Source organism: Mizuhopecten yessoensis, unplaced genomic scaffold (genome assembly GCF_002113885.1).
Source record: "Mizuhopecten yessoensis strain PY_sf001 unplaced genomic scaffold, ASM211388v2 scaffold3029, whole genome shotgun sequence".
Taxonomy (NCBI): Eukaryota; Metazoa; Mollusca; class Bivalvia; order Pectinida; family Pectinidae; genus Mizuhopecten; species Mizuhopecten yessoensis.
Genome location: NW_018404840.1, coordinates 207,727 through 222,972, shown reverse-complemented (window position 1 = coordinate 222,972; position 15,246 = coordinate 207,727). Strand labels below are relative to the sequence as shown.

The following is a 15,246-nucleotide window of genomic DNA, read 5'->3' as shown; positions in this document are numbered from 1 at the left end:
TCTATTACCGAAGTACCAAGGTGTGTTAGGTTTTGGTGTATTTTATCTATTACCATCACCATATACATTAATAATATAGAGATACGAACATCACCATATACATTGATAATATAAAGATACGAACATCACCATATACATTAATAATATAGAACATCACCATATACATTAATATTACAGAGATACGTACATCACCATATACATTAATAATACAGAGATACGAACATCACCATATACATTAATGATACAGATATACGAACATCACCATATACATTAATATTACAGAGATACGTACATCACATATACATTAATAATATAGAGATACGTACATCACCATATTTATTAATAATACAGAGATACGAACATCACCATATACATTAATATTACAGAGATACGTACATCACCATATGTTTACATGTATCCCTTCTTCAGCTTAGTTATCTCTGACTGCGTATACACAATGAAAAATGTCTCGGCGGATTGATACTTGTTTAAATTACGGCGTCGTTCAGCGAGATAACAGTCTGATGACAACCAAGTTCAAGTTCAAGTTCAAGTTCTGTATTACCTTAAGTCTGTTGACCCATCAATTTCAAAAGTGACAAATATTTACAATATTTAGAGACACTACAATATTATACAATACAATACATACAATACAATACCATCAATGTACAAACAGTATGGAGAGTTAACAAATTAAGTAAATTTGTTTCTTCTTTCATTTGCCACTTTTATATATTTCATGTTATTTACATTAAATAATTTTATCATTTTAAACATACTTGTTTTTTTTACATAGTCATTTTCCAAAAATTTAACACGCAAATCCGAATAACATGGACATTTAAATATACAATGAAACTCATCTTCAAAATCATTTAAATTACATACAGCACACACTCTAAGACTACGTTCAATATTTTGATATCTACCTTTTTCTATATTTGAATTATGAGCAGATAACCTATTTTTTTTAATCTCTCAACAAATATTCTGTAGTTAATGGTTTTCTTAAGTAACACTGTAATACAAACTGTTTATAAAGACATGTATAGATATATCCCTTTGAAGATGTTCTTACATTTTCTTTGCATTCTTGTCTGTATATATCAATAAGTCTTTATTTAAAAAAAACATTAAAATACATATCATTACTTATTTCTGTTTCCCATATTTGCCTAGGCCAATTTTATATAAATCATTTTTTTATGTTCAACACCCATTTATCGTTATTCTCTAACATTTAAGGAATGACCAAGTTTTTGTTTTGGTATATATGGTATATACCGAAAAATATTTGTGCCCTTTGCATAAATCCGCGAAGCGGTTTATGCAAAAAAGTGCACAATTATTTATTGGTATATACCGTATATACCAAAACAAAATCTTGGGCATTCTTTATAATTTAATTTAAAAAAAAAGTAGACAAAAACGTTGTAAATGCACAGTTAAAGATTTATTGATTTTTTACGTAAACTAAACAATTGCGCTAAAAAAAAGCTGCGTTGTAATTTTGCATTCTGAAGTGTAAAAAGTAGTTCCGTCCTCAGTTGTTTTTCTTTTTAGGTATATACGATATATACCAAAAAAAAGGTTATGGGGGAGATAGGCAAAATTAAATCATATCTTAATAACATGCTTGCAAAGTACAATAATTAATCCTCTTTAACTTAATCCAATATTTAATAATTCTTAACTTTCCCACCAATGACAAAGGATACCTCCCAAGTTCTAAATAAACCATAATATTACAAGTATTTTTTCTTACATCCAGCAGTCGTTTACAAAACAAAGTATGATTTTTTTTCAATATCTGGGGCTTTATGAAAGCCCCATAATTCAGAAACGTAGCTTAGAATACTATTCACATACGTATCAAAGACTGATAATTGAGGTTCAATATCAAAATAATGTTTCCGACATACATTCATAACTGAGAACAAAGCCTTTCTTCCCTGATTTGCAATTTTTGTTGTGTTTTCTAAAAGTTCCATTGTAATTTGATAAGATTCCTAGGTAGTTAAATTCATTTACAATTTCTAGTTGACAACCAATATATTTCCAATATTCACTATTTCTCAAAATACCCCCATTTTGAAACACAAGAATTTTTGTTTTATCCGTATTGACTGTTAGATCCCATTATTTTTGAGTACGATTCTAAAGAGTTTAACATATCTTGCAGACACTCTGGCGTTTCTGAAACAAATCACCATATCGTCTGCGTACATCAAAAGGAACAAATTCAGTGTTTGAATTTATCGACTGACAGTTGTCAATTAAAAATTGCATTTCGCAATCATTAACATATAATGAAAACAATAATGGTGATAAAATTTCACCTTGAAACAATCTGGTTTATTACAATTGAAATAATTAGATAAAGAACCATTATGCTTAATACAACATTTATCACTTCTATACAATGACCAAATAAGCTTTAAGAACCTTCCGTCAATGCCTTGTTATCAATTTGAACCACAAGTTGTGTCTATTGACGAAATCAAGAGCCTTTGTAAAATCAATAAAGCAACAATATAATTATTTTTTTTACGTTTTAGAGCGCGGTAAATCAGAGACTGTAAAGCAAATATGGCGTCAACAGTAGACATTTTTCTCTTATAACCAAACTGAGCATCCGTTTTGTACTATCTTTTTGGTCAAATACCACAAGCCTATTAACAATGATTAATGTGAAAAGTTTCCGAACAGCTACATAATAAGAGTAATACCTCTGTAAATATTTGCAATGTTGACATCTCCCTCCTTAAAGACAGGCACAATATGACCATTTGACCATGCTTCCGGGAAATGACCAGCTTTTAGTATTTTGTTATGTAAAGTTACAAACCAAGGCACCAACACCATTCATTCATTTAAAATATCGTCAGGACCACATGCCTTATTTGCATTTAATTTCTTAAATGCAACAATTATTTCTGTTTCTGATATATTAACGTCTAATTCGTCAAATGTTACATTCGAAGAGTTAGAATCATGTTCTTGCAGAAAATAGTTAACATAAGCATCAATCGCTGGTTTGGTTGGTACAGAAAGGTAAAATAAAATTAACCAATTCACACGAATATGTATCAACACTTGTATTTATATTATCATGGCTGAGCTCACCAATATCGCAAATGTCCAGCAAATCATCACTATTACTCTCTAAAACCCTCACAACTTCCTCTGTCTTCTCATCCTCCCGTTTCACATTCACAAAACTTACATCCTGTCTCACAGCACTCTCAGTACTTGACGCGTTACACACATTACGTTTATGAATACCAATAGAAACACATAGAAACAACGGTTTCTAAACATTGTATGCTTTCAAAATATGAGTCGGGCGCTAATACATAGTCTATCAGAATTGATCCTCTAGTACTATACAAGGTTGTATTACCAGCAGGATCGCCTACAAGTCTTCCATTTACAACTCTCAAACCCGTGGTTCAGCACATCGATAAAAGTTTTTGGTTGACAGTATTTTCCATACTTTTACGTTTAATCATAGTTTTGTCTAGCAAATATTTAACAATGTTAGATAAAATATTACTTGATGCATTAACCAGTAGGTAAGCGTCAATGAAATCATCAACTTCACCAGTTCGACTGTTAAAATCACCTATAGCCAAAATGCTACAAGTGGATTTGTCCTTATATACAGAAATACTTTCTTCTAGTTTTACAAAAAGATCCACATTATGCGTATCATAATAAGTACTATTAGCAGGCGAGAAATAATTACCAAATATGAAAATATCTCTTGAGTACTACGATACTATCATTTACATTTTCGACAACAGTACAAACCTTTTTCAGTTCATTTTTATAAAAAAAATCACAATAACCCCGCCTTTCACATCAGTTCTATCGACTGCATGACTTGTATAACTAGGTAGCTGTATATCTTCATCTTTCTGAATCCAACATTTATATAGACATATGAAATCATGCTCGCATATTATCTTAATAAAATCCTGGTCATTAAGTTTGTCCGAGAGAGATCTACACACATTCCATGAAATTATCGAGATCGTTACACTTTCCCCAATGTACTACCTCACATGCTGGCTACCACGCCCACTTCCGCCGGATATCCTGGGACCGTATTAACCACTACCGTTTGACTGTGCCCCGAATCTTGTTCCGCGCCCACTTCAATTGTGCGGATTGGCATAGTTGTGTCCATTGGGTGTCGTAGCAAAACCCTGGTCACGCGTATGTCTGTAAGGTGATGGCGCGATGTTTGGTCGTCGGCCATGTCCTTCCTGTCTATGTGGCGAATGACGTGCTGCATCAGGTACAGAACCATATGCTCTCCGTGGTAACGTTTTATGACCATTCCCGGGCGTATGGTGCATCATCAGTGAATGGCTTTCTCCCGTAGCCAATTTAGGGGACTGTTTGCGTGGTGGATACGTCCGAGTCCGATCTAGCGGACGCAACATATCGTCGTTCGGTGAGGATGGGACCCTGCCTCGTTTCTCCCTCGCGGTGTTTCTGTCTGAGTAGGATGCTGCTGTGCTACCTGACTGTATGACAGTTCCTTCTGCTGTTCGTCCTGTTGGTCCACTGGTTCCTCTGGAGTTGAGTCGGGGTAATACAGTTGATTGTCTACGTACAATTCGTCCCTGACTAGCTGGACATGATGTCCTAAGGCCTTGTGATGTTTCATGGGACTATACATTTTGTTCCGCCTCTCCTCAATGACATTGTACCCTCGGTTCTTCACAAGTTGACGGTCATTGTTGAAAATGAATCTCGCTACAATAGGTCTTGTTATCCCTCTCTGGTACCGTTGGAAGCGATGCACATTACCGAAAGCAACCTCTTTCCCAACTCCAGTTTCCCATCTAATGAAATCTCTCAACTTTGCCTCTGTATTCTCAAAACGTTGTTCTAGCAGACCGGTAAAGATCAAATTGTTCTTCATCGAGCGACACTGCAGGTCCTCAACAGTTCGTCATATTTCTTTGCCGTCATGTCTCAGAGTTAGGCTCTCACATTCAAGTTTAGCTTTGCTGTCGCAACTTTAAGCCACATCATTCTTGAGGGATTGAACTTGTAGCTGTGTCTTGTCAATCAGTGCCTCATTTGTAAGAATTTTAACTTTCACCTCCTCGTAAAATGCGTTAATTGCTTCTGCGCTCTGTTCAATATCGGTGTTTGTTTTCTTCACATCTGTGATCAAGTGTATCCACTTTACACGCCCTGCCTGCACACTGCCAAACCTCTGTGTCTGGGTTTCTGCTGTTCATAATCGGGTAGACTTGAGGTTTTTCGTGTGAAACAATTTTCTTGATGTAATACTTACCATAACTTTAGTATGCATATCTTACCATAATTCCCATTCATATGTATATAATATAAAAGAAAGAGACTCAAAATCTCCCTTGAAAGGCCCCTCTGACCTGCCAACGTACACACGCATGACAGCAAATACGTCCTTCTGTATCAACTGATGCAACATAGGTGAGGCGTAGGATGAAGAGGAAAGGGTATTTTAGAATAAAAAGAGGGAGGGACTCTGTATTTTATTTATGGTAAGTATTACATCATGGTTTTACAAGAAAAACCTCAATTTCATTTCAGTAGTAATTACCATAACTTTAGTATGCGAATTTGACTTACCGTAGTGGAGACTCAAACATCTCAGCGGAACATTAATCCAACACAGGGCAGTAATTAACTTTGCAGAAACATTGCACAATGGTTCATAAGGAGCCTTCGTCAAGGAAACTAACACAAAAGCCAAATTCTACTGAGGAGCTTACTGCCTAACCCTAGTTCTGTCCAGACCGAAACTTCTGACCAAGGCTGACAGGGAATGAGCTGTGCTTACTTTCGATCTGCCATGAAAAGCAAAAACACTAGCTAAAGCAGAGTGATAGTCAGTAATAGTTCCGGGCGCAAGATTGCGATTTCTGTCTGAACAAAGACAGAAGAAAATCGGCAATCACCTGAACAGACACATTGAGTGGATCCATCTGCCTTCACCACACCAATTGCAGAAGATCTGATTGATCGTGCGATGCTCTCGTCCTCGGAAAAGCCTGTCTGAGCGAGGCCTCCTGTGATAGCCTCCACCCGTGAAGGTGAAGGATCTAGAGACGAGGATGCACCGTCTTTTACCGAGGTTGCCGAAGCAGATCTCGACTGGGAGGTAACCACAAAGGCTGATCCACCAGAATAGCTAGCAGCTCTGGAAACCAGGGCTGTCTCGGCAACAAAGGAGCTACCAGAAGAAGAGAACAAGAAAGCGCTTGAAACTTCTGAAGCACTTATGAAGCTAACGCGCAACCATATAATATGTTCGTTGCCAACTGCATTCATACTACCGCATACATATGTACGCCGTCAAAATGAAGGTCAATCCTTAAATAGATACATAAATGATAGAGAGGTACACTGTACGTACAGTACCATAGACACATTAAAATCTGACATCTGTTTAAGAATATTGGGTTTGATGTCCCTTCCTGCTAGAGTATTGTGTTTATTTTACATGTGTTATCACAATTATCACATGAGTACCGATGGTGTAATTCCAATTATATTGATTATTTTACATAAGTGGGTTTAAAAAACTATTTGTATGAACTTATTTAATCGGGTACATTCACAAATAATTTTAGATGAAAACAAATCGTTTAAAAATCAGTTTTGAGTAAGGAGGAAGACTGGCAAACTGGCTTGAATGCCATCGACGATTTCCGTCGTTTCATACTTCTTAATTATGTTTAAAATGTATATGTTATGCATTGATTGTCACCATCCCGGTATTGTAGATCTATTAAATGGTTGTATTACAAACAAAATTGTGAATGACTATCTAGTTGCTGAACCTTATAGTTTTATTACTTTTTTGCTAGGGGTCGTTCATTTAGAACTGCAAGGGTTTGTTATTGACGTAAAAGACCTTATATCGTTTAGATTGTTCTGTTTTGGTTTATTATCAAAGCGTCAGTTTTTATCGCTACATTCCTAATATATATACACTATACTCCAAAGCTGTTAATGTTTTGCAATGTAGCGTCTTTTTGACATTTTATTTTCATTTTGAAATCCTGTTCACTATGCATAAAGATATATTTACATTTGCATGGCATTGTCACTATATAGCCTTTTTGAAAGCTGTGTCGTTGATGGGACTTTAATTACCATGCATCACGAGACACAATTCTTAGCGTATTAATACAACACTGACCGGAACTACAATATCCAATATAAATAAACATGACGGCTGCTGAAATATCGCTGGGCATTGTGAGATTTGACAATGTCATTGTAAATTAATGTGCAAATAAAAAATAAAATAAAAAAACACTTTTATTACAACGAAAGCAAGACTAAGGTCTGCAATATCGTACAAAGTGCACATCGGTTGAAATCACCAATGCCGGCAATGGAAACAATTTCAACGCTAATGCAATTTATCAGAAATATCGTCTGTTACACTGCACAGGGGTTCGTTACAAATGTCTTAAATACACATATTCTATAGACCTACTGACAAATATGTTACAGACCTACTGATATGAGTCACAGCACACATAAACATTTCAGACATTTGTAACGAACCTGTGCTCCGTTGCAAGATCACTCACTTCAAACGCTATCAGTTTCACGCGTCTCGCATCCACCATTCCTCAGTTTCTGACGACATGTCTAATAACGAGGATGTTATAGAATCTACCGACTGTTGTCAGGTTTCCATACAATCAACAAATACATTCACGCCTGGAAAGTTCGAATTAACTTCCAAAAATAACTCCCTCGTGGAGGGCAAGGTCGGATTTACGGTGTTCACTGTATTTGTCCATGCGCGAAATTTGTTCCGGGGAAAAATCGAAACAATTTCAAATCTAACTTTCAGCTCAGAGTTCTATTGATAAACTTAAATCACCCTATAGACATATCATACGCAATTGTATTGATACTGAATTGTGGAATAAAATTGAAATGTTTGTTAATATTTCAAAGTACTACTTTGTTTGCCAATCAGCACGCGACAATACGCTGTTCAAACTATTGAACGAAATTGTGTGGACTGTCGATAAGGCGGGCATTTTTAATTTTGAATATAAATTACGATGTTAAATTTCAGCTTTGCAAGCAAACAAATCATAATGCGCTAGCGCGCATTATGTTGTTTGCTTGCAAAGCTGTGTCATTCAAATACATCATAAATACCATACAAAAACAGTTCAATGCTTAAATGAATAAATGAACATCGTAAATCCTTATCTAATATAACAATCAAGAGCTTTTATTTCAGAGAATATGTAGTTATGCAATGTATGGAGCAGAAAAGTGATATAGACCTCGACTTTATCTCGGTTAATATCTCTTTCACGGATTAATAACGTCTAATATTCACCTCAACAAATGTTCATAATCCATAAATATTGTCCATATAAGTGCGGCAATGTTAACTTAGTATTATTCTATATTGACTATGATATTGACTAACAACTGAGTACGTGCTATCTTATTCCTCTAGAATTCAACAGATCATTTTTCGATCTGTGAAGTCAAGAGTTTGTCTTCGCGTTTGAATGCCGATGCGTGTTCGACTCCCAGAAAGCTACTGATAACAGACCTATAAAGTGGCTTTATCTTAGGGAAGTGTTTTGGGTAAAACTGTTGATTTCCCTTGTCTGATTTAAATCCCCCGCTTTCACCGAAACGGGGGATATTAATTCGGGTTTGTCCGTCCGTCTGTCATTCTGTCTGTCTGTCACGCATCGTTTCCGTGCAATAACTGCAACAAATGTTAACCGATTTTCTTCAAACTTGGTAACAGGGTTAAATGCCTTGAGGGCTCGACCAACTTTGATTACCACTTTCAGCGGACTTTATTTGGCGGAATCATAGCCCCTTGAATGACGAAAAACGTCATTATCTGCCGTTTCCGTACAATGACTGCAACAAATGTTAACCGATTTTCTTCAAACCTGGTTACAGGGTTAAATGCCTTAAGGACTCGGCTAACTTGATGACCAATTTCAGCGGACTATATTTGGCAGAGTAATGGCCCCTTGAATAACGAAAAACGTCATTATCTGCCGTTTCCGTGCAATAACTGCAACAAATATTAATCGGTTTTCTTCAAACTTGGTACCAGGGTTAAATGCCTAAAGGGTTTTACTAAGTTTGATGACCACTTCCAGCGGACTTTATTTGGTGGAGTAATGGCCCATTAAATAACGAAAAACGTCATTATTTGCAGTTTCCGCTTTATAGCTCTTGCAAATATTACCCAAAATCTTTTAAACTTAAAAACAATGTTTGTGTTCCGATGTCTTTCCACCCATCCCGGGCACTCTTTGGTTTTCGTGTGATAATTGCTGAAGATATTGTGCAGATATTTCAACCAAATTTCGTATGCACATCTGACTCATACTAAGTTTGCCAACCGATGTGATTTGTGCATATTTTTGGATAATTAATGAGGTTAGTAAATTCTGATGGATTAAACGATTTATTTACACCGTAATATCTACATGTTCAATAAAAAGTCTAACTTCTGTATACGGCTTTTTTCTTCTTCAAGTTTCAAGCTATACATTATATCTCAACAGCACGATACTCACATGTTTAAACCTAACCTCAATAATGTTTACCAACAATATGTCCTGCAAGCGGGGGATATAAATTACACGCATTTGCTTGTTAATAATATATATTAGTATTTGAAATAAACTACTCCATGGCTAGATAATTACGGTCGACGTCTGTCTACTCAGACAGCTACACGTATACATTACAGAGAATCTATCTTTCTGGTCAAGTTGAATAATATTCTACTATTCAATAAAATAGCACTGTCCATATACATCGTGTATATCAAAACAACGTCAGCCACACAGTGATACGGTTCTGTAGCATTGACGACTTCTCAAAGTTATCTCTCCGACTTCTCTTTATTTAAGAAAAATTGAGAAATAATCAACGTAGCGTGCTTATTATGAAGAACACAACAAGTGCGAGAAATGTTGGGGAATTAACGAAGAACAAATGACCCAAGTGCAGGATTTCATATATACCATACAACCGACCGTGGCTGATTGCGATACTTGTTTACGTTGGAGGTCATTCCGTATCTACCACTATCGCGTTGTGTAAAACCATACAAACATTGAATAGTATGTCAACCGAAATATGTGTCAACGCAACGTTAACCAGACATGGTACAAAAGGTTATGTGCAGGGTATGTGAGCGACTCCCAATAGGCGGTTTGAACGGGTCGAACGACCGAACCAGGAACTAAGTGATTGTCTTTTTCTTCTTCATTAGGATAAGAATAGCCAGCTGGCGCACGAACTGATGGAAAACTATACAATTATAATCATATAACAGTAATAAAATGAAAAACGCAACACGTTCGCAGTACTTTAATCTCATCTGAAGAATCTCCTTGTTGAGATGAAAGTACAAGAGACGTGTTGTTGAGATATTTTTCTTTTTATACTTATATAATTATATACAGCGAAACTTCTATGATAGGGTGCATCTTTCTATGTTAAAAAGTAGGCACTAACATAAAAAGTGAAAAGCATTTTCACATGGAAGAGCACAGTTACCAACTGGACTTTCAACAAGACTTACCCTATAACAATCATATTTAAATGTACTACACTGATTTCTAAGTTTTGCATGCAAAATTCAAATTAAGGAAAATTACATCAAAATGTGTATGACGATCACTAAAATTGGAAAAATCGCTTTTAAATTTCAATTATACACCCTCATCAATTTCGACAGAGTTTAAAACGAAAATTACCTCAGTTTTTTTCTGGATTGAATGTTCCTTACCAAGTTTAGGACTATGATTCAAAAACATCAGCAATATCATTAATAAAGATAGGAATAAAAATGGCCCAGGAGTTCCACCCTGAGGAAAACTTGCCTAAATGATTAAACCTAATTAGTGAGAATAAGAATGATTAAACCTAAGTGGGAGTAAGAATGCTTAAACCTAAGTGGGAGTCAGAATGATTAAAACTAAGTGGGAGCCAGAATGATTAAACCATAGTGGGAGTCAGAATGCTTAAACCATAGTGGGAGTAAGAATGATTAAACCTAAGTTGGAGTAAGAATGATTAAACCATAGTGGGAGTCAGAATGATTAAACCTAAGTGGGAGTAAGAATGATTAAACCATAGTGGGAGTCAGAATGATTAAACCATAGTGGGAGTCAGAATGATTAAACCTAAGTGGGAGTAAGAATTATTAAACCTAAGTGGGAGTCAGAATGATTAAAACTAAGTGGGAGTAAGAATGATTTAACCTAAGTGGGAGTCAGAATGATTAAACCATAGTGGGAGTCAGAATGATTAAACCATAGTGAGAATAAGAATGATTAAACCTGAGTGGGAGTCAGAATGATTAAACCTGAGTGGGAGTCAGAATGATTAAACCTAAGTGGGAGTAAGAATGATTAAACCATAGTGGGAGTAAGAATGTTTAAACCTAAGTGGGAGTAAGAATGCTTAAACCTAAGTGGGAGTCAGAATGATTAAACCTGAGTGGGAGTCATAATGATTAAACCATAGTGAGAATAAGAATGATTAAACCTAAGTGTGAGTCAGAATGATTAAACCTAAGTTGGAGTAAGAATGATTAAACCATAGTGGGAGTAAGAATGTTTAAACCTAAGTGGGAGTAAGAATGATTGAACCATAGTGGGAGTCAGAATGATTAAACCGTAGTGAGAATAAGAATGATTAAACCTAAGTGGGAGTAAGAATGATTACACCTAAGTGAGAATAAGAATGATTAAACCTAAGTGGGAGTCAGAATGATTAAACCTAAGTGGGAGTCAGAATGATTAAACCATAGTGGGAGTCAGAATGATTAAACCTAAGTTGGAGTAAGAATGAGTAAACCTAAGTGGGAGTCAGAATGATTAAACCATAGTGAGAATAAGAATGATTAAACCTAAGTGGGAGTCAGAATGATTAAACCTAAGTGGGAGTAAGAATGATTAAACCTAAGTGAGAATAAGAATGATTAAACCTAAGTGGGAGTCAGAATGATTAAACCATAGTGGGAGTAAGAATGATTAAACCTAAGTGGGAGTCAGAATGATTAAACCTAAGTGGGAGACAGAATGATTAAACCTAAGTGGGAGTAAGAATGATTACACCTAAGTGAGAATAAGAATGATTAAACCTAAGTGGGATTAAGAATGATTAAACCTAAGTGGGAGTAAGAATGATTAAACGTAAGTGGGAGTCAGAATGATTAAACCTAAGTGGGAGACAGAATGATTAAACCTAAGTGGGAGTCAGAATGATTAAACCTAAGTGGGAGTAAGAATTATTGACTCTCTGGTGCCTTCGAAATAGGTAATTTAGATATACAGTAGAACGACCAGGCAAAAAAACACAGACTGGTTCTTATAAAAGAAAAGTGAGTTTTCAATAAAATTGCTATGTAAGTATTTGAAAATCACTCTTTCAAACACTTCTCCAACTGTAGATAATAAAGAAATAGGTCTATAGTTAGAAGGAAAATACCTGTCACCTTTTTTGATCAGTTGCATAACTTTGGTGGTTTTCCAAGATTTTGGGAAACAACAGACGCTTAAGAAGTATTAAAATGTTTTCAATGGGAACACAAAGGTTTCTGATATGTTTCGTAGCATATTGTGGCTGATTCCATCCTCACCCGAGGCCTCACCAAGCTTCAATATCTGTACATATCTCGTATTTCATTATTATTGACTCTGATGGACCTAGGACTCTTGTCAGCTTTTGACTCGATTGAAGTAACCGCAGTGTCATCTACACGTGTTATGTTAAATATAGCCATCTTATAAATTAGCTAGTCACTAGTAACCAATTTGTCAGAAACAGGATCTACAAGAGCACAGATTGTGTAGTACCAGACGATTGTTTTAACCTTTTGATAAATCTCCAATACGCTTTTGGATCAGAGAACGAGTACTCTTCAATTAAACAATTTACGGGCATGCATTTTTATGTTATTGACCTTATTACGTTGAGATTTTAATTTGTTGATGTTTGAAAGATATTTGGTTGACCTCGCGATTTTATGCAATTTATCTATAATTTAAAAAAAAGTCTTAATTTAGAGGTCACCTAAGGTTTATCATTATATTTCATAGTTACGTGTTTTGATGAAATACATATATTAGCAAGCCTTATGAAAATATCAGTAAAACGCTTACATGCAGTATCAACTGAATCACAATTAAAAACAATTCGTTCCAATTATAATCAGAAATAAGATAATTATATCTGTCAAAATCTTCCCGTTTATACTGCCAAATGTTTTGCTTAAAATAGGATTGACAATACAGGGAACACCAATGCAAGCAATACAACGGTCATGGTCACTGAATGATTTGTCTATTGTTATAACAGGGGAATCATTGATAACAAGCTAAAGGAATAAATTATATTAAAAAGCATGGTTACGAGATGCAGTTAATAAGTCGACTTTAAGTCCCCCGTGAATGTAGCATTTGGTGAAATATCTAGAGCATTGCTTAAAGATGTACAAACATTTACCCCAAAAGGTAAAGCATAATTTTCAGGTCTGTCGGTCGAACCAATAACCAATACAAAATTTCGTAGAGTGATCTTTAACCAAATAATCTCATCACCTTCTCATTCTAATTCCGGTCAACGGTCAACATTTAAAATAGTATTGATATAAACCAGAACACCACCACCAGCGAAATTTGAAATTTCTATCGAAAAGAAAAGGTACATGAAAACCAGATATAAGTAAGTCATCTGTAGAGACCTTATCATCTAAATGAGTTTCAATTAAGCAGATAATATCATATTCATCAGATATATCCTCTATGCGGTTCAATTTATTCCTGAAACCTAGGAAAATAGCGAGTCGGTAACATCATACTAGGACAACGTACAATCCAGCAAAATGTCTTGATTAATAATATTTTACATGTGAAATAAATCTTGCAAAGGTGTGTCATTCAAATAGATCATAAATGCCATACAAAACAGTTCAAAACCTATATTAATGTTTTCTCCGCCTGGAGATTGCCAGGTGTCGTGAACCGGTACTTTTTAACAAGCTTGGCTGAAATACGTGCATGTACACATATGCTTAAAAGGTGTGGATATCAATCGTTTACATGTCATGACCTTGAAATGATATGCTAGGAGCAGAACCAAGCCCGGTACCATGTGTATAGTCGTCTATTCAGGCTAGGAAATTCAATTTATATCTATGGGAAAGAAATGAGACTTAACCCAAGGAAGGGGGCCGGACCTCAGGGTCAATACTGGAGGTATGATTGTGCTCGTCTCATTTTGTCAAGCGGATTGACATCCGGTTATAAGATGAGAATCTCAACCATTTCCCAATCAATGCCCATTTATGTTCCACACTTCAGCCCCCTTGTTAGTCAGCTCTCCATTTTTACATTTTTTAATCAATCTTCCGGTGTGAGCCCGTCCATATTTCCTTTTTTTTAAATCACCACCACGGACAACGGCCGACGCAGTACAACATAAGCTGCTCCTTAGGACCGGATGAGCTAAAAATAGTCTGTTGGTGAAAGAAGCGCACCAGCCATATAAATGTAGGCTACAAAGGCCTACCACCCAGAACTACCGATTTTCATCATGGAGGTATCGGGGAAAATCTGGCTTGTTACGTCCTATCTTATCGTTCTCGTCCCCCGGGGCGGGGCCCAGATGGTCGGGATGGGACAGTCGGAATACGATCCAGATGCCGTGACCCCCGGAAAATTTCCTGACGACTTTGCCTGGGGTGTGGCGACCTCGGCGTACCAAGTGGAGGGGGCCTGGGACAAAGATGGTATGTAATGAGAAAAAACAACATAGAATCCGGATATATTGGGTATGAAAGATTCGAAAATGAATATCATAGATGATTAAATCGACAATAAATATTAGCAAAATTGTTGGACAAATCGTACTATTCGGAACTCTTTAAAGATCATCATTCGGATTTTTATGGGAAATTGCAATTTGCATCATAAATGTTCGGATCAGCATGATTTCTTTGTAAAGAATAAAACCTTATTGATGTTATTTCACTCAATAAAACACCCAACACAAATTTAATGACAATCACGTATCATCGGGTGACAACTGACAAATATAAAGACATATATTTGAAATGTGATAAATTGTATGAATTAGAAAGATCAGTAGCCTGCTTGCCGATCGTCGGTTAAGGGTAGCCATTATGTACGTCATACCAACAGC

General features: G+C 36.0%; 1 protein-coding gene across 1 annotated transcript in view; it reads left to right on the top strand.

Moving 5' to 3' along the window:
* Positions 1-14,410: 14,410 nt before the first annotated feature.
* Positions 14,411-15,246, top strand: part of LOC110446897 (lactase-phlorizin hydrolase-like) — a 51,706-nt gene continuing 50,870 nt past the window's right edge. The window contains exon 1 of the mRNA XM_021492239.1: positions 14,411-14,833. Within this exon, the coding sequence (XP_021347914.1) occupies positions 14,638-14,833 (196 nt within the window). The 5' untranslated portion in view covers positions 14,411-14,637. The remainder of the gene's footprint in view (positions 14,834-15,246) is intronic.